General features: G+C 32.5%; 1 protein-coding gene and 1 pseudogene across 2 annotated transcripts in view; both read right to left on the bottom strand.

Annotated features, from left to right (window-relative positions):
* Positions 1-1,806: 1,806 nt before the first annotated feature.
* FNBP1L (formin binding protein 1 like) overlaps positions 1,807-25,482 on the bottom strand; it is a 90,368-nt gene continuing 66,692 nt past the window's right edge. Inside the window, exons 8-15 of one of the 2 annotated variants that reach the window (XM_006919420.3) lie at positions 24,451-24,597; positions 22,521-22,724; positions 13,178-13,287; positions 9,279-9,411; positions 8,812-8,906; positions 6,921-7,069; positions 5,331-5,489; positions 1,807-4,050 (exon numbers count right to left, since the gene is read on the bottom strand). In XM_006919420.3, coding sequence (XP_006919482.1) covers positions 4,043-4,050; positions 5,331-5,489; positions 6,921-7,069; positions 8,812-8,906; positions 9,279-9,411; positions 13,178-13,287; positions 22,521-22,724; positions 24,451-24,597 — 1,005 coding nt within the window. In that variant the 3' untranslated portion in view covers positions 1,807-4,042. Of the gene's footprint in view, positions 5,490-6,920; positions 7,070-8,811; positions 8,907-9,278; positions 9,412-13,177; positions 13,288-22,520; positions 22,725-24,450; positions 24,598-25,482 lie in introns of both variants that reach the window. The other variant, XM_006919419.3, reaches the window with a different exon arrangement.
* LOC112485881 lies at positions 14,981-15,099 on the bottom strand (annotated as a pseudogene).

Here is a 25,482-nt window from a genome sequence, read left to right as displayed (position 1 = left end):
CATGTCTCTCTCCCACTCAAGAACTTAGGAAACCAGAGAAGATTCTCTAACACCTGAAATAATGAATCTTCAGCTTTGTCCCCAGTGCTCAAACAAGAAACGGGGTGTCATGTGTGGTTTCTGAGATAAACCATTTTTACCCGAACTTACATGACTGACCAGTTTACAACTTTTCAGTATTTTTTAACAACCACTATGGAAATATTTCTAATATTCAGCATTAACTATGGCTATATCAGCATGCACTAACTGAGTATAAGCCCTGCTCTTACAGAGTGTAAGACCATCTTTACAGAGTTCAAATATTTAACACGTAACGTTAATCAGGTTTAGGAAAAAATACGTGGTAAAACTAAGAAAAGCAAAATAAAGATAAAATTCAGTTTAATGGTTATCCTTGAAAGAGAAAGATGGTAATTTTCTTTTTCTTAAGTTAGGTGACATGTTCATTTTATTACAGTTCTTAACACAGTAAGTTCTCCTCAGGGTTGACATTCTGGGTTTACCAAATCGACTTGTTGCTAGCTCCCATTCTCTACAATGCTATTGCCATCTTATAAAAACAAGTAAAATACTAAATCTTATAAAAACAAGTCAAATACTAAAATTGTGCCAAAATCAAAAGAATTATGCCTATAGAGTTCCCCATTTGTATATAAAGAAAGGAATAAAGCTAACTCGATGTGACTTAAATTCTTAAGGACCTAGGTCCTTTACATTTTCCCCTAAATGCTGACAAAATTATCTAGTACTTTTAAGAGTTTTCAAACTTCTCAGACTTCAATCTTGAACATTTTTATTTTCCCATCCCCCGATCTTTTGGTATCTCATAATTTCTGTAGTTTTCTAGATTACTGACAGTGACTATACTCAGGAATATACTTGGTCCCAGATATATGAGCTCATTGAAATAGCTTTGGTGTTTCTTTAGCATTTTTCACCTAAACTAATACTTTCCTCACAAAATGTTTCAATAAGTCTGGAGATACTTTTCCTTTGTTAATATTGTTATAAGGATGTTATCTTTCAAAGTAGAATTTGACTTCCCTGATCTTAGTTCAGATAGTAAAAGCCCTTTTCATTGTTTTGAGTGTTCTTGTTGACACTGTTTTCCTGCTATTTTGTTTTGTGTGTGTCCCGATTTCCAAGCTTGGCATGGATCTCTAAATTTTATTCCCAACAATTACAATCCCTCATTGTTCAAGATCAACCCTGAGTTTTATTCTCTTTTGGAGTTTCCAGAAGTAACTAGTCATAGCTTCATATTTGCCCTTTTAAAAAGCTGAATGTTCTGAAATTAAAACTTCCTAAAATGACAGATATGACACTAATTATAGCAAACATTCTCTCTTTCCATGCTTCGAAATGCCAAGAAGACAAGGGTGCTTTTTCTGACTGATCAGAAATTCAAGCAGAAGCACAGGAAATGCTGAGCAATGTGTGGCTAGATTGAGCTATGTGTGGTGTTGAGACAGTTCTCATGGATGCAGAGGATAAGACAGAGTAAAAAGAAAGTCTGTGCAACACAACTATTGTAGAACAAAGGTAAAAAATGCAAATTATTACACTCAAATTCACGCCAAAGAAAGAATTAACTTTTTTTCTTTAGGAAAGCTTGAGTGAAACTAAAACTAGAAAAAAAATTCCAAACCTGCTTTGTAAAAAAGGTCGCCCAATACAGCTGTTTCCACTTATGTAACTTGTCATCTACTTTGTATTATCTGGAATTTAGCACATTCAAGAACAAAATCATTACATTTCTCTAGTTCACATAGCAATGAGATATAACACACTATACACCTTAACTGACCATGAAAAGATTGTTTTATTCCATGAAAATATTCTCAACAGAGAACACTATCTTAAACAAAGCAATTTACCATTAAGAAATCAACATGTGCACAAAGAGAGTAAAAATTACTGAAAAATTAAAGATTTTTTTTGGACAAGTCACATGTTCAAAATTTAAGAATGATTTAAACTGTGCAAGTACAAATGTCTTTCCTATTGTAATAACCCATATACAGGTTGCACTATTCCATGTGAAGGAACTTGCCTCCTACGGAAGCAAATCCTGCTTTTAGAAAAACAAACAGTAGCTTGAAAAGAACAGTTAGTCCTTACAAGAAAACCTTAAACTTTGCCCTCTGTGGCTGCTAGCCAAAAAAACACAAGCACTTCAGGCTTTGTACAGAAGACAAACACAGCCAGATCACATTTCCTCCTCATTGCTAACCTTTAAAATACAAACAGCACTAGGATTTAAAACTACTTTATGTAGTCTGTCAGTATTGAATAATGTCACATTATATAAATAACCCTGTAACGAGATTCAAAATCTAAACTTTATAGTTTACTAGCCTCAAAAGTAATACACTATATGTCAGCTGTGTAACAGGAGCACACTTGATCTTATGAAGGCATTAACTTTAAAATTGTCATTCAGCTTTAGTATAACTGGTAGTACGATTCAAACAACACTGGGAAAAAATTAAATCACACAGCTTCTAAAATATTGCTTAAAATCCAACAATACACAGACCATTTCACGTTCTCTTTCTTCCCTCAAAACAGTAATGAATCAAATTAATGAAGCTTCCATTGGTACAAACGGCCCCCCGCCCCCGCCCATCTCCCTATTAAACACCACTAAGAAATTAGTTAAGATACAAGTCATTAACAGAACCACAAATGCGAGGCAGGACGACATGAGCAACAGGGCACTAACAACAATTATATTTACAAGTATAAACATACAGAAATTTCCATTTTACAAGTAAAAGTGCACATAGATCATTACAAAGTTCCACTAAATTTTATCTGGTTCAAACAAAAGTCTCACTTGGAAACAGATTATAATTGTAAAAATAAAATGAGAACATGGTAACCCCAATTAAAAGACAATGGGGGGGGAGAGGTCCATAAAACTTCTCATAAAAACACTAAGTAAAATGGACTCAAACATGTCTTTAGTTTGATGCAGAAATTTGAAGATGCACCATCAAACATGGCAGAGCTCTAAAAGCCACCTACCGAGGCTACATCGGCAGCTGCAGCAGCCCTGCCGAGTTAAAGGAGGTCGCACTGAGCTGACACATAAAGCCCTTGTGGGATACTGTAGTGGTAGTGTTGGCAATCAACAGATTTAGGCACTCTAGTTTAAGGCAGCATTTGAATGGAAGCAGCTGACTTCTGACAATAGTCCTTTGTCTTGAGGTGGTGAGTATCTTCTGTGTTTATTATGCCAGGATTTCAGTGCTGACTATAGATTCTTCCCAGACTGGGGTGCTGAAGATGTATCATGTTTCAAAGAGTTCTTTCAACTGGGCTGTAGGCTAGAGCAGAGATGTTTTCTTTTTCTTATCATAAATACTTCAGGTTCACAAACTACTTCTTCATAATGCCAAAACTGGAATGTTTTGCAGTGGGGAAGTTACAGCAGCATACACAAACACTAGGATGGAAACATTAGTGCTGGAGATGTTTGACAAAGTGATGTGCACTACAAATGTAAAACAAAACAAAGGCTTTGACAAGAACAAGGGATTAAAAAGACATGCCTGAAAAATCTAGCCTGATCACTCTAGACATGCAACAGGATGTTAAGCAAGCAGAGGTGGCGCAGGCAGACACTGACAAATGGGACGGATTCTAATAGACAATGGGTCTAAGAGCCAATTAAAACAGAGCTGGGATGGAGATGGCCCTGGTGGGACAGCCAAATATAAGAAAAATTTAATGACAGCGCTGCGCTCTGATTTAGAAATCAGTAAAATAAATGGAAAAAGTTAGCCAATTGTTGGCTTTTCCCTCTTCGTGTGAGGTAACTGTGAATGAGGAATTTAAGAATTGGTATTACAATGATTTTTTAAAATAACGTATGGAAATACTAATGAAGTTAGTAGAAAATAATGTCTGCATGCACTCATGCAACTTGCTTCTCTCACTCTCTCTTTGAGCCTGACAACTCTAATACCCTCCCCCCAAAAGCAGCTGCATGTAACCTCCTTCAACATCTTGCCCATTTCCTCTGAAACCCTCTTCAGGAACCTGCAGTCCAGGAGGAAAAAGAAAAGAACAATTACTGAAGACCTTTGGTAAGACCAAAAGGGGTGTTCAGTTTAAAGTGTCCATCCCATATGTCTCTAAAATCATTTTATAGTCAGCTTTTGAAACACCAGAAAAATTTGGAACATGAGCAAAACTAAAGACTGGTCTACTTCCTCACTTCACTTCACATAACTAGCCCTGCACAATCCAGCAAATGCTTGTTGAATTTAATTGGGGGGAAAAAAATCTATTTTAATAATTGATGATTCAGCTAAAATGAGGCAATGCCCTAAATTGTGGCACAGATATCTTCTTCCAACCTAGTTAGTAGTTAAAAAAGTTGTCTTTCTTTTCAAAGTAAAATATGCCAGTACTTCTCCTCCATTCAAGATTACCTTTCTAAGTCTATGTAGAACCTATTTTCATATGTATAACCACTAAATAATAAATAATCACTAAAGTGATATTCCCAAAAGTATTTTCAGGATGAAAAATATAAACATTAGATTAATTTGGAAGGAAGCCTGTACATTATTAAAAATTACTAGTAAGCCTGAAAATATTTTCGGGTCTCAAAAGAAAGCCGTATTATTCACATAAGAGCTACACCAGGTTGATTTATTTTGCAGGTTTTTTGATTTACCTACTACTAAAATAGATTTTGTGCTACATACTTATTTTCTTCCTTTTAGGAAAATCAGTTAAGAACAGGGAGAAAAATGAAAATGGTTATATTCTTACTTTATCCAATTAGCCAGCTATTACTTTTATTCCTGGAAACTAGCTAAATTCAAACTCCTATGCCAAACCTCTCCTTTGGGAGTCAGCTTTCTATAGCATCTCATAGCAGTTTTGTTTATTTGAATTCACTACAGTCACTGTGTTTTCTGAAACCAAGTGTAAGAGTGTGGGGGGCGGGGGGGCTGAGAAGCTTTATCTATGGATTCCTGCCTAATAGATCAAATTATATGATTTATAAGGCAGAAAACACAAATCCTTCAAACAGACTTAAGCAGGACATAAAGCAAAAGGCATCAATTAAGCTTCACACCAACATCACTCAAATGGTAAAGCGTCAACGAGAGCAGTTTCTTGTGGTAATATTCACATCTCCAAGATCGAGCCTACATTCAGCTCACATAGTGAACAATAAATCTTGGATGCCCTTTAAGTTTTCTTATGTTTTCCCACCCACTGAATGTGTTTTCATTTTATTTTATCGTTCCTATGTCATACATATCACAAAGCTGCCTGGTTAGTTCAGATGTAAGTTACTGCACCTTTACTGTTTTTCTCTAGAGTTACATCTATGTATGATGTGGGAACGTAGCCTTCTTCACCATTCTGTCTCCGAGCTCTTGTCCATCCATCACCTTTGTCCTCCTCAATAATGTACAGAACTTCACCTTCTTTCATTGCCAGAGTACCTTCATTATGTCCTAGATAAGAGTTTTCATAGTACAAGTATAATTAAGCACAGCAATAATTTCAAGTAAAAGTTACAAATACAACACACAAAACAACATGAAACCCAACTAGATTTCAATGCACCTAGAACTATGGGCCCAATGATTCTTGTTAGCAACATTTCGATGACACTTTGTAGTTTACCCAATACTTTCATATACATTATCCCATTTAAGCTGCAATAACCCTGTGAGGCTGGCATTAACATTCTCCCCGCACCCCATGTAACAGATGAAGGACCTGAACCACAATGACATTATATAATTTAAAAGGATACTCTAACTCTTATTTCACTATTCCAACTCCTTTCCTAAATTTGACTAGAAAATCCAAGAGATATGGATCAGAAAAATAGTAAGAAGACAGTGAGCAGTGAGAGGGTGAAGAGACAGACGATAAGAATGTAGTTTGAAGAAAGACAGAGAGCAAAATACAAGTTCAACTCTGGTGATGGTAGAAGAAAAATGGTCATAGCTACAAAGCACAAACTTCCTTCAAAACCTCATTAGCTTCAGGGCTCTCTTTCTTTTCAATCCCCAACCACTCTCAATCTGCTTAGCATTAACAATTTTTCACAAATGAATCTTCATTGAACATATGCTGAATTCCTTCCCTAGATTACTCTCTAGAGTACACTATAGCAAGATCTTATTTAACTAAAGATTTTACTCAATTTTAAAACTAATACAATGAATGTGTAGCGAAGAACCTTAAGTAAAATACCATCTTACAACAACTTATTTGTAAAGGTGTTACGATGTTCCTCTATGAGTTCCTCTGTGAGGAAAAGGATTTTTCACAGTTCAAGAGAGAGAAGGGTAACTAAAAATCAGCAGGAGAGGGCCACAATGATTTCCTCCCCTCAAAAAGTTTGTCATCCAACAATCACAGAGGAAAAGGTGGGCACAGTCAGACACTACCACATTTTCTCCTTCCCTCACCTGAAAATGTGGCCTACAGCATCAGTATATGATGATGGCATTCAGATATGCCATTTGCCTTGTTCCTGTCTCCCAATGCTAGCAAGTTACAAAGGAAAGCATTAAGTGACATCTACCAGCCTTCCACTTCCTGGGTTGGGCTACATGCTCAAGCTGCTTCAACTTTGATGAGTATGTGTAGCATTAGTTAGACCTCTGGGGGAAATTCTATATTGACCAAAGTTGATAATTAAATAATAATCTGTATTAGGATGCTGATAACATAGGTAATTTTCTTTCCATTTCATGTATGGAAGGAAAATCTCTATGTCTGTAATACAGTTAAACAAAATCAGTCATACTAAAGAACTAGGATTATAATTTTCTGACAATGTATTATTTAGCTGAGGACTCTAAAATGCATGACTCTTGTATATAGACTCTAAAGAACCAATTTTAGCAAATATATTAGAAAAATCATACCATCAAAAGGGTAAATAGCTTTGCAGTGTCCAATAGCAGGCAAAGGGTCGTCATCTTCAAATTCATCATCGAACTCATTGTGGTGTCCATGCTGTTGGGGTGGCCCACGAACTTCTTGGTTTGCATCATCAGTATAACTTCCCTCAGGGCTATAAAACATAAAATGATCTCTGATCAAGTATCACAAACATGGGAACGTTTTATATTATCTACAAGTTGATCTCAGGATCAATTCAAAGAATCAAATATTAATGACACAGTTGCAATTAGGCCTTTATTTTCTTAAACGCCGACTATATATATATAAATTACTTCTAAAACAAAATGCTATGTTGAATTTCCTGAAATTAAAAAATTAGAAGACTACAATGTTCTAGACACATAACATGTATTCAGTAAATATGTCTCACTATCACCAAGTCCAGAGAGAAAATATAAAGATGTAGTGAATGTTTGTCTTTCATCATTCTGGATTCATTGCCCTCTCTTTTGGCAAGATAACCCTAAAATTCCTTAGGGGACCCAGCCAGACCCATGTTTAGTTCACAGGCTTCAGATGAAGTTGTTCTGTCCTGGCTCCAGAGGGCCCATCTTAGCACAGCACTTGTATGGCCAGAGTGAAGAGTTCATGAGTAGATCTGTAACCCAGCTGGATATAAGGTCTCTGGATGCACAGAGACCTTAGCTTAAGACTGTTGAAAGAGAAGCTCCCTTCCTTTTCCACGGGACTTTAACCTGGAGAAATGAGCCTAGACCTTTGAAAGATCACCAAATTTTAAGATCATCATTTTTAGCCTTAAAATGAAGCCAACACAGTGGAAGGCAGAACTAGAGGTGGAGAGAAACTGAGTCCTGAGGATATCATCTGAGCTCCTAGATCAAGCTCTCCCTGAAGCCAGCCATTAAAATCACTTTTTAGTTTAAGCCACTATGGGTAGAACAATTCATTCTGTCACTGAAATCCAAGACTCCTAGTAAAGTCAATTTCCAATTAATCATGTTAACAAGGATGTTAGTAACTAGAAAATCTAAAAAATGTAGGTAATCCAAAGGCACTTTTTTCTTAAAACTTTTTTAAATCAAAGAGAGAAAAATGTTAATTTTTCTAAAGAATCAAATGAATAAGATTATAATAATTTTAAAAATCTACATAATTAGATTTAGCATCACTTTCAGTATGCCTGGAAGCCATGTCTTTAAATAACACGAGCTAAGAGATCAGATTATTTTAATCTGGGTTTTACCTAATAACAAAAACTATAATATTTTTGGATCTCTCTTGATATACTAAAGCTAGGTACGCTTTCAAAAAGTGGTAACAGAAGAGGAGGAGGATGAACTAACATTTGTCAAGAACATCCTATTACTAGATATTTTACTACTGGGTGCTTTATGTACATTACTTTGTTTATTATTAATAACCCTGTATGATAGGTATTTAAATCTCTATTTTGTATTCTAGAAAACTGAGACTCAGAGAGCATTAAAAAGGAACTTGCTTAAATTACACTGTAATTAAGCAGTAAACCAAGATTTCTCAAATTCTTTCTAAGGTGAATCCTAATTTGTTGGGCTTTATTATAAAAAAGAAAAAGACATATTATACAGAGGGGGAAAATGCCACAAATAGTATGAAAGGAAACTTAGCAAAATGCCTTTTAGAAGCTCTGGTCCAAACTAACAAAATACATTTTTTTCCCTTCGCAAACCTTTAACCAAAATTTTTCTTTGGCATTAGATACCCAATTCCACCTAAACTTTAAGGGAATCTTCCCAGCCTAAGGCACCTAAACCTCCAGATTGTAGCTCCAAAAAAAACATACATGAAATTTAGGACAAAAAAGAAAAGTTTGAGAGAAGAGAAGAAATACAATACAAAAAAAAAAATGACCTTTCTCGTCCCTGTGTTACAAGATGATTTATGTCACTGCTATGTCTTCTGTCTCCTCTCCCACCTGTTTTGCCTTCAACTTCAGAGAGCCAAGCCTTAGGAAAAAATAAATAAAACTGAAAATAAATATTTTTAAGAGCGTATAAGAAATTCTACATTTAAAATCTGCTTTGAGTTTTTATGATTATGTAATTCTTAAATAAAAGAAACCTTTATTCCAATTTGGTCAGTGGTCAACTTTATAGCTAATAAAAACTATTCTAAATGTTTAGTTCATATTTATATAGTTTTAATTAAAAAAGACTTCAGTGAGGAACTAAACATTATAAACCATAATACTTTACTTTTAGATTATAAACCCTAAAATTAAAAAAATATTTGAAGATAATTATAGCAAAAACCAATCTATCATAATGAAGTTTATACAAATGAATTCATCTTAGATAACCGCTAAATAACAAATCTACCTCATTCTTGTGGATTTCCATTCGCAGACGGTCAATATTATTCATGGTCTCTGCTAATTTAGGCTGTAAACTTCCTGGATCCCCCATTTGTGGATTTTTCTCATACACATCTTTCATTTTGTTGAGTGCTTCTCTAAAAACAAAAAGGAAGCCAGAGAATTAAATATTCACTCTATATGTTCCCAGATAAAAGTTTCATTTGATGTGAGGGACCCACACGCAGCCTAATCTGAAAAGAGTCATATATTTATTTAAGTCCAGTCAAATATTACCTGATTAAAGATAATATGCATAAAGCTGATAATGTATATAGAGTCTGTAATTTATGGAGACAGTCTTTTAAAACATTTGGAATATCAAAAACAATATAGATTTCATTTCTCATTTCTTATTTCTCAAGTGAAAGCGCACACACACACACACACACACACACACACACACACACACACACACACGTTTAATCAAAGGCTGGAAGATATTCCTTAATATTCCTAAACTCAAACTCACTATAAAAAGACACATTATTCCACCTTTTCTCAGTTCACAGAATCGCTGTCTTCCCACTCATTTATGCTAAAAATAGGAATGCCATCTTTAACTTGCCCCTCCCTTTAAATTCAGTTATTCACCTCCTCTTCGCTAAGGCATCATAATAGGCTATGCCTCAATCAGCTCTCCTTGACTCTAAATCTGATATTATTGACTAACATTCCTTAATACTCTTTTCTTCTTGATCTCCTGGAAAATACCTTTCTTTTCCCTTCTCTCCTCTACTGTCTCATAATCTCTCTTACTGGCTCCTTCTCTTCCTCTGTTCATCTTTCAAATGTGTGTTATATAAAATGACATAGGTTTCTTCTAATCTCATCATACATTCTTCCTTCTTCAGAATGGTCTTAATGTTTTTTTTTCCCAGTTTCACTGAGATATAATCAACTCTTATTGTTTTAATATCACCTATCTTCAGATGACTCTCAAATATGTATCGCCAGTCCTCTTTAAGCTCTAGACTTAATTTCCAAACCCAACTAGATTCCTTCAGATGGATTTTTCAACATATTTCAAAACTCAACATAAACAAAACCACTATCTTTGCTCCAAATTTATCTTTTCTTACTGTTTCAATTAAGTCTTCATCTGTAATCTTGAGCTAAAAAGTCTTTTTTTAATGCCTCCATTTTTCTGTTCTTCGACTTCCAATAAGATGAAAAGACTGACCTACTGTGCCTTTGAAATGACTCATATCTACTCCTCCTTTCTATTCCCAAGAGATGTCTTATTTTAGGCCCTCAGCATCTCTCACCTGATTATAAAGCCTTCTAATTGGTCTCCTTGCTGCCAATGTCTTTCCTATACAATCTACTCTTCATACAGTTTTTAATTATCTTTCTTTAGAGTACAGAGGTGATAATATCACCTCTTCTCTCAACAACTTCTGGTGACTCTCTAATCCCTACAGAATGCCACAAAAAAAGCATTCAAGACTTTTCATAATTCATCCTATGCCTTTTCATCGTTATCTTCTGCTATTACAGTCCACACAATTTCTAATCAAGTCTCCCTGGCCTACAACCAATTAATTCCAGGCCATGCAATGAATTCTATGCCTTTATTCTTGTTTTCCCTTCTTCCTTGAATGCTCCCACTCTCCTCTTACTGTCTAACTTCTTATCTAACTGACAAAACCCTACTCTCCCAACAAGGTCTAACTCCAGTGTTCTGGAAACAACAGGCTACTGTTTGGATGCCAACTCTGACATTTACTAGCTACCTAATCTTAGACACATTATGAATTTATTTGATACTCGATTTCTCCATCTATATAACAAGAACAATAATCTCAGAGAGCTATTTTAAGGAGTTTAATGACATAACTCCATGTAGAAGGCATAGCTCACTTCCTAGTATATAGTAAATCCATCAATAAACATTAGTTTCCTACACTATCGCCCTTCCTCTTCCCCCAACATCTCCCCAGTGAAGTTTTTAATTATCCCAGTAAGAATTTATTATTTTTCCTCTAGGTTCTCCCAGAATTTTATTTATATCTCTATTAGCAGCTATCATAATCTAGTTTGTACAGAAATTGAATTGTTTGAGTCTTATATCTTTCTCAATCAGAATGTGAGCCTCTTATGATCAAGGACTGTTTTATTCCTTTTCATATCTTCTACAGTCCTGGCAATCTATTACACATGGTTAGCCCTAAATACTACATTCTAAGTTACAATTTTCCAGAGACCATTTGCATGTTGCTCTAGTAAGAAATATTTTAACATTTAAAAATTATTTCATGGGGATATAATGTACACCATGGTGAGTATAGTTTATAATAATATTGTATATTTGAAAGTTGCTAAGACAGTAGATCCTCATCACACACAAAAAATTTCTTTTGTAACTATATATGGTGATTAATATTAAATAGACTTATTGTGGTGATCATTTTGCAATATATACGAATATCAAATCATTACCCTGTATACCTGAAACTAAATGATGTTATATGTCAGTTATACCTCAATTTAAAAAAAAAAATTATATTTTGATTTTGATCCTCATTTTCTACAGACTGATTTTTATGAATTGCCCACTTGCTAAAATTTATTTGTAATCCCAAAAGGAATACTCATGGCACTTTCATAGTCATTAGACATGCACAGAGTTGTGAAAAACTTGAGTCATTTGATGCACATGTACATTCTCAGCTGAGGTCAAACAAGGAGATGCTCTAACTTCTTGTTTCTGCTCTGATACTCTGAACAAATGTCCTTTTTGTGGTCTGGTGTCCCTTTTTTTTTTTTTTTTTTGCATTATTGTGTTCTTTGTTGGTGAATTTTTCTGTTTAAATAGCCCCTAAGAATAATGTTGAAGTGCTATCTAGTGTTCCTAAGTGCAAGAAGGCTGAGGTGCCTTATTCAGAAAATACATGTGATATATATGTATGTATGTATGTATGTTATATAAGGTCTGTTCAGACGTCAGCTACAGTGCTGCTGGCCCTGAGTTCAAAGCTAATCAATCAACATATATTAAATAATGTTGTCTTTAAAAAGGAATACACATAATACAAGGTTATGTACATATCAGTTGATAAAAACGTTGTGGCCAGAAGCTAACTGGAACCCAACCCAATATTTTCTGTTTCAGGATTCACTAATTCAAATGTTCATAAGTGACTATAGAGCATCACTGCCACAAGTAATGAGAATTGACTGTAATGCTGTATTTCATTTATGATTAAGCATCCAATCACAGCTAATGTACAATTCTTAACATCGAAACTTTAATCACTCATGTTAAGTTTAAGCTCCAATTTTATCTTCAATGTAAAAGCAAAAAGTCAACAATCCATGTAATAACCCTTCATTCATCTTAACTATCTATGTTCATTAAAACAAAACTAAAGAAAACTTTATAAAATTAAAAATTAAAGCTGTGAGTGAATGAATCTGAAGCCACAAGTAATTAAAGCTGTAAGTGAATGAATATGAAGCCATAAGTAATCAAGCACTGTCAACATATTTTGATACAAACAAAATATTTACCACTTCAGGTTTCTATTGAACTCAATCTATATACCAAAGAAAATGAAAATTTACCCAACTGTTCTTGATAATGAGTCATCAAGCAATTTTGTAAATGTATGAAAGGCATAAATATATGTTAGCATCCAATAAGTAATCTGCAACCTAAGAAATTCTCTAACATTTCATTTTCACTTGCAATATGGCAACCATAAAATTTTCCAAAGTTTAGGAGTGTATTTTTTCCCCTCAAAAGATATTTCAATTAGGATGTATGATTTTTAAACTTTTTATACATCACATTTAAACACATCATTCAGAGTAGACCCTGAAAGGAATAATAATGATAGAGAGGAGTTAATGGAAAAATACTTTTGGTCTGATTCTTTTTGTAGTTCTCTGTTAAGTTCATCGATGCGCTGCTGTAGTTTTTTACGCCTTTGTTCTGGTGGCAGATGACTGAAATCTTCTAGTGCTGGGCCCTGAAAAGAGAATCTAAATCATTACAAAAGGTATTTTCAAGAAATGTTATTTTAACAAATACCCATTATAAAATAAAAATACATGTTAATTTTAAGTTTAATTTCAAAGTAGCCCAAACAACCCCTTTTAAGAAAAAGAAATCTACATAAATATGTGTGTATTAATTAAAACAACTATATTAATAAAATGGTTCAAATTCCAATCAGTTTATAAAATCATTTAAGAGAATGGTAAAAATATCACCAGATACAGATAATTGGTAATGACCAATATAACATTATTCCTAGGTCTTGGCAGAGTTAAAATACATACGAATCTTCTCACAGCAACAACAAAATGAAAACACATAACATTTCTCATCTATACAAATTATTTCTATATAACATATTACATTCCCAAATCACACTCACTGCCATGACAGAAAATACAAATGTTCAGATTGAAAATTTGAAGTTTATATAACTGAATTAAGTAAGCAACTTACCTCATAAAGACAATCTAATTAATAAAATGTTACTATTGCATATAGTCTTTGAATGATTACATTTTTTAAACCATTCTATTCTTTAGAAACAAAACATACTTGATCATTAAAAAACAGAAGCTAGAACTATCCACTGAGTAAAGTTTAAGTAGAAATTAAATTCCAATAAGGAGTCTATTTTCAATTATCCTTTTGTATAACCAAATAACATACCTCTTTTGTTCCTGAAAGAATGATACAATCCAGAGAGAAATAATCCTTCTTTAGGAAGTGGAAGTACTCTTGATGTTTAAAATTCTTTTTAATATTTAATATAGTTACTTTGATATTCAAGCAACTATATCATTTAAGAAAAAGTGCAAGTATTTAGATGTAAATCTCTGATTCAAAAGATGTCTTTTCCTCATAAATGTTAATCACGCCACTCTTAACTTTAGTTATCTTATCAGAGATTATAAAACAGAGCCAATATTAGATTCCATTTCATATAAACCCATATTTACATAGAGTTTTTGTACAGTCCAAAAACTGATGACACCTATCTCATTCTTCATTTTTCTTTTTAAACTGATAATGTTAAGAATACACAAGGTTCAATTTTTAAAGTGCTGTTGAAATGAGCTTCCAAAATAAATTCATTCTTGCTCTTTGGGCCGCTTATTCCTATAACATATATGCTAAATGATTTATTTCGCCATCTATAAGATAATCTAATTAATAGAATGTTACTATTGCTTTTAAAAAAGAGAAAACTCACTTTTAGGATGAGCCATGATCATATGTAACATCTAATGAATAATAGAATCTCTAGAATTTTTCTCAAGAGGCCTACACATTATGGACATTCAACAAGCTTGCTTATAAAGAAGTAGGACATCTTATCTAAGTTGCTTTTGTTTTTTAATCTACCAGTAACTACACATAAAAATCTGTCAATCAACCAAATTTGACCTAAATAAATGGTAAAACTTCCCATCCAAGATGCCTTTAAATTTAGCGGTCAATTATCAAGATAAGTTCTCAGTTTTACTCTAACTTATGGCACAGGTTTTAAAAACTATTATATGTGTGCCAAAAATAAAACTTTCTAATCTATATTTTTATTTTTATTTTTTATTTATTTTTTTTAGGCGAGGCAACCCTTGGTTAACCTCACAGATTGCAGAGATTGCAAAGACCTTGTCAGCTTACAATTCCTTTTTTTTTTACACCTACAGCACCTGGTCTTCCTAGGTGGTCTCCCATCCAAGTACTAACCAGGCCAAACCCTGCTTAGCTTCCGAGATCAGACAGGGTTGGGCTTGTTCAGGGTAGCATGGCTGTAAACTAATCTACATATTTTCAAATATTTCTTAAAATTCTGAAAAACTAATGAAGTGAAGAAACATATTCCAATGTGATTTATTTGATGATATTATAATAAACTCAAAACTACCTGTAAGTAAATCCACCAAATTTCCACTATGCCTAAACAAACCTTGTCAATTTATGAACAGTATGTACCTAGGCACTTCCATGTCTAATATCCTATTATAACCTATTCTATTATAAAATATGAGAACTAAACCCACTCTACTTCCTGTAGGTATAAAGAAGACCACTGATGCATTTAACCACCTCTCCTACAAGGGAATTCATAAAAGGCCAAACTGCAGGAGTCTGAAAAAGAGTGGTTTATTTTCTAAAAATGAGAAACTATGTAAACATTCAATAATTTTTTGGTTAGGTCTTCACAATGTACTTCCATTAATTTGTCTGAAATAAATGTGTAAAGGAGCAACAAGCACACACACACATACACACAATATTTAGTTTATTTGTGCTTTTACTCCTGTTCACAGTACAGAAGAAAGCACTAGACTCTATAATTAAATCAGTAGAAAAATTTTCATTTTTGGTGTTTGGAAAATCCAATGATTCTTATGATAAACTACAAATCAAATTTATTTTAAAGGGTGTTAAGAAAAATCATTTTTGTTTAATTTTCCTTCTATAAAAACATAAACTTTGTTCTACCATGTAACTTCCAAAATAATGTTTAACTATAATTTTATTCTCTGTAACATGACAAGGACTACACCCAATAACATTTAAGAATTTAATGGGTTAATTACAGGTTAAACAAATTATTTTTGAATTTTTATGACATTAAGAGGTACTGGCATATGTTGGACTATGAATTAAATTATAAAAAGACATGTACAAGGTGAAATGTAGGGATGTATCTCGCCACTTGTTTTACTTAAACAAAACAATGTTTTGAGATTACTTAATGTTGGCACAGTATATAAATCAGCACATAAGGCTTACCATCTTCACCGACCACTGAATAGTTCAATGAAAACAGAAAGAAATGGTAAATTATTCATATGAAACCTTTAATACAGAAGATGCAATAACCCATATATTTTCATAGTATTAAAATAACTCATGTACATTTCACAATCCAAACAATTATGCCAGAAAGACAATTTTAAGTACATGTTTTGGAAAGTAAATTATTGCAAAAAAAAAATAAAATAAAATAAACATACAGTGATGATAATGGGCAGATATTTTCTAGGTGCAAATAAAACTCAAAAGTAAATAGTAATCATTCTATCAGTAATCATGTTATTTTCTTTAAAAAATTTTTATGCATGTGGATTTCACTTATATAGCTCTTCATTCTCAGAATGCTAATATTTGAAGAGTCCAATATAAAAGACTGAAAATTAGCCATTTTAAAAGAAATCTCACATGAAGTATTAAAGAATGGAATGTTCTTCCCAATGCATTAAACATAATACCATTATCTGAATTTTTATAGTTCAAAATACTGCTTTGAATTTAAATATATCATGGGTAAGTGAGGATAACATTTCTACTCTAGTTTTAAGGTGCTTTTTAAAAATGTACAAACATATTATCAAAATAAGAAATGAGTCACCCAGACTCAAATTTCCCATATGTACTTCCTAATAGACACAAGTATATGGATTGAATTTTGCTTTGAAGATATAGCTTCTATTTTTCATTTTTTATTCTGAAATCCATATGCTCAAAAAGCAACACTAAAAATATAATTTCAATTTTTAGAAAACTAGTTAAAATTTATGCTTTCTGAAAATAAAATGACATAGCCAGAATACTCGTATAGTTATATATACTCATATGTATACATAACCCACGTTCTATGGGTTAGCAGGGTTCTGCAACTGGCATCCCAACGAAACGTGTAAGACACATGCTAGTGTGTACACGTGCACATGCGCACGCGCGCGCGCACACACACACACATACACACACACACACACAACCTCGTGACTCTGAAGATACAGGAGAGCTTTACAATGTTAATCTTCACATTCACTTCATTTGATTAGCATCCTCTAAAATTTTTCTTTCCCTGTTTTCCAAATCATAATATTTTAAAGTTTGGGGAATGTCAGGTAGAATTTCACATAAAAATATGAATTTCAATAGCTAACAAAAATATCTACCCCTTATCTCTGATGAATTGGCCATATATATTAATGGTTATAATGATAGGAAAAGATGACATATGCTATCCATTATCTTTCCAAATTAAGCTTAACATTCTTTAGACTGTCAGTAGTTTTGGGGAACAAAAACCACAACTTATTTTGCTGTGACAAAATTCCTGATGAGATAAAAGGGTTTCAATTTTAAAGTTATTCATGGTCTTCTTTGTTACCAAAACAAATTATACATAGGACAAGAAGCAAAATATCTAAGGTATCTGAATTTGATTTATCTTTTATAATTTTTACCAGCTAAATTTCTAAGTGATACAAATTATTTTTCCAGTTTTTATATTAATGTTTTAGAGAAAACATTAAGATAATTGTAACTAAAATGTCAGCTGTTTTTAATCAAATTTTACTATCAATTAGAAAATAAATTTACAGTTCATTAACATCATATTCGGGGATACAAAAAACTCAAGTTCTCAAAATATTAGAAATATATTTTTTTTTAAGTAATTCATGTTCAATACAGAAATACCTTACACTTACATGCAATTATCCTATACTTACAACTAGAAAATCTCACATACTCACTATATCTTAATAAATATGCAAGGGAGCTAAAAAAGAAATTAGGATATTAACATTATTAAGTATATTTCATTTAAAGATGGAAAAATTCTGAAAACTGTACTCTGGACAGATAAAATCTTAGAAAAATGACTAGAAGTCTATAAGATTCTGAATAATATAGACGAAAACATGGACTTGCTATTGCTACATAAATCTACTTCTAAAAAAAAAAAAAAGGATACCCAGTAAAAGTAGTTAAAGGGTAAAAATTATTCATTTCCATATTAAGTAGTTAAGTTTGGGTGTGCACCAAATACTCATTAACGTATAATCTTGATGTCACAGAAGGAATTTATAGACCTTTATCCCTCAGAAAAGGCCTACTGATAACACTGTCAAATTAAAAATCATTAGTCCAATATAACATTTCTCATATCCTTAAAGGTACTGGGAACTGTATACACTAGGTTTTCTTTTTTAAAAATTATCAATTTTTAGAAAAGCCAAAAAGCATGTATTTAGGAAAAATGATGTAACAAATATATAGTTTCTGATCTGAATGGTACATTCATCGGCTTTAAGAAATGTTAAAATAATTTCACAATATATGTAGCTTGAACTATTCTGCTGTACATTTTAAAACTTATACAGTGATATATATCAATTATTTCTCAATAAAACTGGGAGAAATGACTATGAAAATATTCTATTTTTACAAAAATACCTGGGGATTGAATTTTTTTTTTTTAGGAAATTTACCTGGCTGGCTATTTCAGTGGAAATGTAAAAAGTGCTTAGAAGTGATTTAGTATAAGTGTAGTGAATTCTCTGCTGTATGATATACAGGGAAGATGTTAAGAGAGTAGATCCTAAGAGTTCTCATCACAAAACTTTTTTCTTTTTATTGTATCTATATAAGATGATGAATATTAACTAAACTTATTATGGCAATAATTTCACAATATATGTAAATCAAACCATCATGCTGTACATCTTAAACTTATATAGTGATATATGTCAATTATTTCTCAATAAAACTAGGGAGAAAAAGAAACTTTAAGACTTAACTTTGTCAGCTTAATACACTTAAATGTAAATCCATGTAAGAACATATAATTCTTAAGTGGAAGAAAAATAACTCTAGGGGTTAATTTTGAAATGTATCTAGTAAACTACCAAATACCAATCAAAATAGAAAGAAATTTTTCAATACCAAGGTTATAATAAACTTTCCTTCTTGCTCTATCATCCAAATGCCTACTTGGTTTTCTGTCATATTTTCTATCTTGTATACTGCCTCTTTTCTTTGGCATGATAGCTAATTTTTAAAGGGAGGATTCTGGCTTTCTAGAAGTTAAGACCTCCATAAAACCAACGTACTAATATTTAAAATTAAAGCAATATGTGAAAATAAGACAAATAATGACCAAGCAAATACTTTTAAGTTCTACAGTAATAAAATTCTACCTATAAATTTTTGCGATAATGAATATGTCACATTTTTAAGTTTCTCTTTCTAGGGCTCACAGTTCGAACTGCTTCAATCGTTTTTTATAGAATTATATTTACTTCGTATCTTTACAAATATACTGTGCAGAATATTGTAACTGGGCCCAGTAGACTCAATGCGTAGATATACAAATGGTTACAAAAATATGATTAACAGTAATTTCTCATGATTTATTTAACAACATACTATTTAATGTACTTTCAATCATCATACAAAGATGGGAATTAATTTTACCCTCAAATTCAAGCAACAGAAACCCGAAATATGATTTCTATTGCCTATTACCTATTGCCCATAAGTATAATGCACACTCATTCACAGGGACTTTTCAAAATGTCATGTATAATATTATCTACATACAGAAGTAGGTAAGGTAGACGCAAAGAAGTTCATGTCATTGTAGGAAAAAGGGAGTCCAAAGAGAGACAGAATACACTAAGACATTTCTGCTCCACTACTGACATCAGTTAAGTGTATCATATTGTTTTACTGGGAACACAGATAATAATGTAATCTTGCTCTAGATTAACATATATTGTTCTACATGTGGCCAAAAGAGAAACTCAACTAAAGCAATTTGAAGATAGGAAGGGCTACGAAAAGTAAAAACAGACAGGCTAAGCAGAAAAGGAAAAAGAAAGAAAGAAAATAGAAAGAAAGAAGAAAGGCAGAGAAGAAGGAGGGCGGGAAAAGAGAGCACACCAGCAAGAGGGAACCCACTTATGTATATTACTGTTAATGATTAGACCTCATATGACACAGATTTTGAGTTCTTATCCATAGATTATCATACCTATGGTTTTCTATGTTCAAACAAATCTCATAAATCTATCTAAATTATGAGCTATGACTATTACAAACACTCTCTTAAAACCAAACATAAACAAGAAAACAGCCTAATACAATGAAATAATGCTAATTTATCAGGAGTATAACAGATGTTGCTAAGTTTAATATTTGCTTTTCACTTTTCTAGATTTTTTCATATGCAGATTATCTTTAGTTATAAGTAAATTTTAAAAAAGAAAAAAATACTTTTAAGTCAAGAAAACCAATTCCATGTAAATATTACTCAATAATATCTAGTATTTTAATAGGCTTTACAATTTACAAACTATCATCTATTATCAGTTTGATCTACAATCTTAATATTTAATATGCCTATCTTTAATTCTGTATTTAATTATTGAAAACTGTGCTTTATGCTTCTAAAAGTAGGGCAATTAAAATTGAACTTAATTTTTTGTCAACAAAATACTTTATAAACTGGCAGAAGTCATCATCAGTGACAATTACATGAGTAACTCCAGTGACAAATTACTGAAAGTCTTAAAAATGTAAATACATTACAAGACAATGGTGGACATGATTTCACAAACAAAAAAAAATAGCTAATATGATTGTACCCAGCACCCTCTTTATAATACCATTCTTTTATGGTTGAGCATTTCAAATGTTATAAAGAGGAGTTGATTTTAACTTGAGGGCAGCTATACTTAATTCTGTGGTGTTTTTAAACTACGTATTTATAGGAGAGCCTTATAATGAGGGTGGAGAGTATTAAAAGCCACACTACACACACAATAGGCCATCATGCATTTTAACCCATTTTTAAACTTACCCCTCTTTTGAGGCTTCTGAAAGAAGGAATTCTGGGCTTCCCTGTTTTTATTTCATTCATACAATAATGCACAGGCTCAATGGAGAATGTGAGAAACTGGGACCCATTAGGAGTACTGGATGTGAATAAACTAGTAGGGGTTAAGGGTGGGGACTGTGGCTAATATGGAAATAAAGAAAGGAATCAATAAGCCAAATGTGCATAGTTTTTTCCTAAATGAAATTTCTATTTTTGGCAACATACTTTTCACAAAATATATCTCAAATAAAATTTTCTATAAAAATATTATAAGAAAGTTAACATAGTTTGCCAACACTGGCGTTTTAAAAAGTCAAACTTACTTTTAATAATGTACCATTTCATCACTTGATCATTTTTACAAACTGACATTAGAAATATAGAGTACACAAATTATAATGGTAGAGAGAGCAGTATGACCTTCTGATTTCTCTTCTGGTTTCTAGAATATTAACTAGCATCACCTAGTTATACCTAATCTTTACCTGTCAAGAGATAAAGGCAGCAGCTACAGTTAAAGTTATCTAAATAGGTAATGTCTATGAAAATAAATTATTAAAACTGATTACCACAAATAGACAAAAAATTTCATTACATTTGTGGTTTTCCTCTCAGACTGTTTCTATTTTATCCTTATTGCACCTCTTTTTTTTTTTGTATTCTCTTTTTTTTAATCAGTACACCTTGTTTTTCTAAGCTCTCCTAGTTACTCTGATCTGACCTTTAAAAAGTCTCATCTCTCAGCTTCTTGACTAGACAATATTATTAAAAGCATGAATAAAGCTTGGGTTAACTATAATTATAGGTATATTATAATTTGAGCTAAGTTTTACCTACATTCATGTCAAGATCAGAAAAATGAATTAAAAGGATCATGTGTGCTTTAATACAGCACATCAGATTAAAAGTTCTTATCTATTTTCCTACTGTTATACTATTATAATCACTAAATTGATAAGAAAGATTAAGCACTCATCTATTCCATCTGCTCATCTGGTAAGCTAGATTTATCTAAAATAAACAGCACATCAAAAGGTAGGTTCCAACAAGAAGTTAAGAGTGAGATTTTCTTAGTAAACTAGAAATTTTTAAAACTTCAAATAACCAAAAACATTGAGCCCTTCCATTAAATATTCATATGGATAAAAATAACTTCATTAGTATAATCTATAAGACCTAATTTGACATTTTATTACTGCTGTGGCCAATCATTCATTCTAACTGAGAATTGCAATTTTAGCGGTCATATAGTTAGATCATGATGTTTCCTTAGAAATTCTGACTGAAACTATATACAAATGAAATTCCAAAAGCATATAATTTAAGAGGTATTAACAACTTATTCTATTCATTATTAAGGAATGGTCAAATGTTAAATCTAGTAATAATTTTTGCTATTAAGGTATAAAACTCTATGTTTCTAAAAGTGAAAAGTTCACTCAATCATTCAAATCAAAATACTCTCTAATAAGAAACATTATCCATTCAATACCTATACTGATTTAAATAACAAACTAAAACAAATTATTGGCACACAGAAATTTTATTACTCTTACCTTTGGTTTCTTTCCAAAGAGCCACAACTTGCCCTTGGCCTTTCCTACTGTGGTTTTGGCATCCACCTTCCCACTTTCCTGTTTGGATGCACTGATAGTCCCATCAGAAACTGTTCTATAAATATGCTGACTGTAATCTTCAAATGGAAAGTCTCCTGGAGGCTCGAATCCAGACTTGAAGGAGTCTACTACCATTTGAGAGTCCTATACACAAGAAATATGTTTAAAAAACCATTCCACCTGCTCATAATACCACATTAACTTTCAAAACTTTAATCAGTGAAAGAAAACAACAAATAAAAATTTAAAGAAATATAGCACAGTAATCATGTAAGGGTTAAAATGAATAATTTCTTCCTGTTACTTTGTAAAAACTCTATTTTAATCCCAATAGAAAAAAAAACACTAATTTACAAATTACCACTTTATTAATTTGTAATATTCATGAATGTTTTTACTCCACTGCTTTAACCCACTGAAATTCATCAGAGGACTAGTTGGCAGATAAGGTCTGACTGCCAAAAGGAATATATAAAGAGGTTATACTCAAGTAGAAACGCTAAGAAGTTTCAAAGGAAAAAAGCTTTTTTGTTTTACAGAATGTCTACAAAGAAGTTGACCTTTGGAACAGATGAAAGGGCTGCTAATCATAAAAGAGTTAAGAGACAAGTAGAGAGTCTTTCATTCATCCAATGGGGAAAGGATAAATGAAATATATTAAATACATACTTGGGAATGTTAACGAAGCAATGGAGAAAGATCTCACAAAAAGTACTGAGTGCAAAAAGCAACTTTGAAAATATAAAGTTCAATATATTTACCTGAAACTTTAAAATTCATATAAGTATTATACAGTATTTTTGGACATATATACTCTATCTGAATGTCCTAATGACACCTTAAACTCATTACTTTCAAACAAAATTTTCATACTCATTCCTATAAACTCCTCCCCACCTCTAACCACCTTTCCTCTTATATTCCCTATCTCTGTTAACAGTACATTTTGCCTGAAATGTAGTCAAAAGTCATCATCAAGTGATACCTTGCTTTATTCACTGCCACCCCTAACAATCATTTGCTAAAGGGTAAGACAAGTGAGAGAGGAAGAGGAACTTAGCTATGTTTGTAACTTTGGACCCAGCCATACCAAAATACAAATGTACCTTTGAGTTCCCAGTTAAAGAACCTCCACATCCTATTTCCTTTTTAAAACTTAAGTCAGAATTCTATTTGTTATAGGAAGGATCCTCACTAATATAATACCAACTTTCTGTGAAGACTAAAATATGCGGTACATATTTGACACTCCCCAAACACTGGTTCTCTTCTCTTGCTCTTCCCTCATATCTTCAGTTTCTGCCAAGTATCTTTTCAATCAACATTTAGCGAGCAATGACCAGGTACAAGATTGCTAGACCTTAATCAAGATATAATGTGATTAGAGATATTTCCTCAAAGGGAACAGGGCTGTGTTGTTCCTTCTACTCATAATGCCATCCTCCTTCCTCTATCTCATTCCATATATTATCCATGCTTCAAAATCCAGTTCAAGTGCCAACTCTTGTGTTAAAAGCAACTCTTAGAACTCTAGATCTGACCATTTCCTTCCCTAAACTTTAGAGTAACAGAATAATAGAATTTGTAACATATAGGTCACAGGTTAGTTATACTCTTGGAGTAAACTGAAAAATTAGGGTGGGGTGAGGAAAGGGTTAGAACTCTTTTCTTTCAAACAATTAGAATTTAATATTTAGAATGATCCTCAGAGCCCAAAGGAGTCCAATCTATTACCAGACTTTCTTTTATAGAATATAATTTAAAATCAACTCACATCATTTACTTCACCCTTTTTCTAAATCATTTCACTAACTTAAATTGCACATCTGAACCAAATACATTTATTCAAATATAATTATATAGTACTTACTCTTCTTTCATCAACTGATTTTGCTGCAAGAATCATTCCTTCCAAACATTTTGAAATGATAGGAATAACTTTGCGTTCTGAGTCTGCAAATCCTCTGTAACACTCACTGAGTTTAATAGTCCTTCGTTCATCCATTTCTTGTAGTTGCTAATTAGAAATTTTAAAAAAAGGAAAACTAATGTTTTTCATCCTGAAGCAACCCAACCAAAAAAAAAAAAATTCAAGTTCTACCCTAATAGTTACACTATTATTAAAACCTTTTAACAAGTGCTATAGACTTATAATACTTACAGGCCTGTTAAATAAAAGAAAAAAAAACCAGGTTATCACTGGTTTTCATACCTTCTAAAGGGACCCCATACAGGCTCCCATTCCCTGCCTCATACCACCTCCACCTTTCTTTCATTCTTCAGCCAGAGCAGTTGTTGCTATTAATATTTTATTCTATTAATATTCAAAATTCTATTTGAAGATAGAATTTTGATGATTTTTTTTTCTTTTTAAGCAATTAACCTATAACATAAACAAGTCTGAGACTTCTAAGCCCATTTAATTAGCTCAGAATACTTTGGGAAGATCTGGCTGGACTAAGAATCCATAGTTGACTGCATACCAACGGGTATCCAGACCTATTACAGTCTACAGCTCAGACTGTAGTCACTCTGAGGGTTGAGGCACAAGAGGAAAAACAGAAAGCCACAAGGTCAAAGTGATACACATATGGAGTTCCCACAATTCAAAAATTCATTGGCATATGCCACTAAGAAGTATGATGGGACATAGGAAGCCAAATAACTTAAAAACACCTTTGACACTTGCTATTTGCCAACACTTGAATCCAAGTTAAGGTCTCCCAAGAATATGAAGGTTTAGCTAGTAAGCCTAGAAAAGCAGCAGAGTGAGGAGTGACAGTCTAGACACCCTGGATTAAATGACCAGAATCTGATACCTACTTTAGTTCACCATTTCTCACTATGCTTCCTTTGTACTAACTTGCCTTACAAAGAAAATAAAGTATTTTGGGGTTGACAC

This window comes from Pteropus alecto, unplaced genomic scaffold (assembly GCF_000325575.1).
Source record: "Pteropus alecto unplaced genomic scaffold, ASM32557v1 scaffold25, whole genome shotgun sequence".
Taxonomy (NCBI): Eukaryota; Metazoa; Chordata; class Mammalia; order Chiroptera; family Pteropodidae; genus Pteropus; species Pteropus alecto.
Note: the sequence above shows the minus strand (reverse complement) of the source record. Positions and strands in the feature narration are given on the sequence as shown.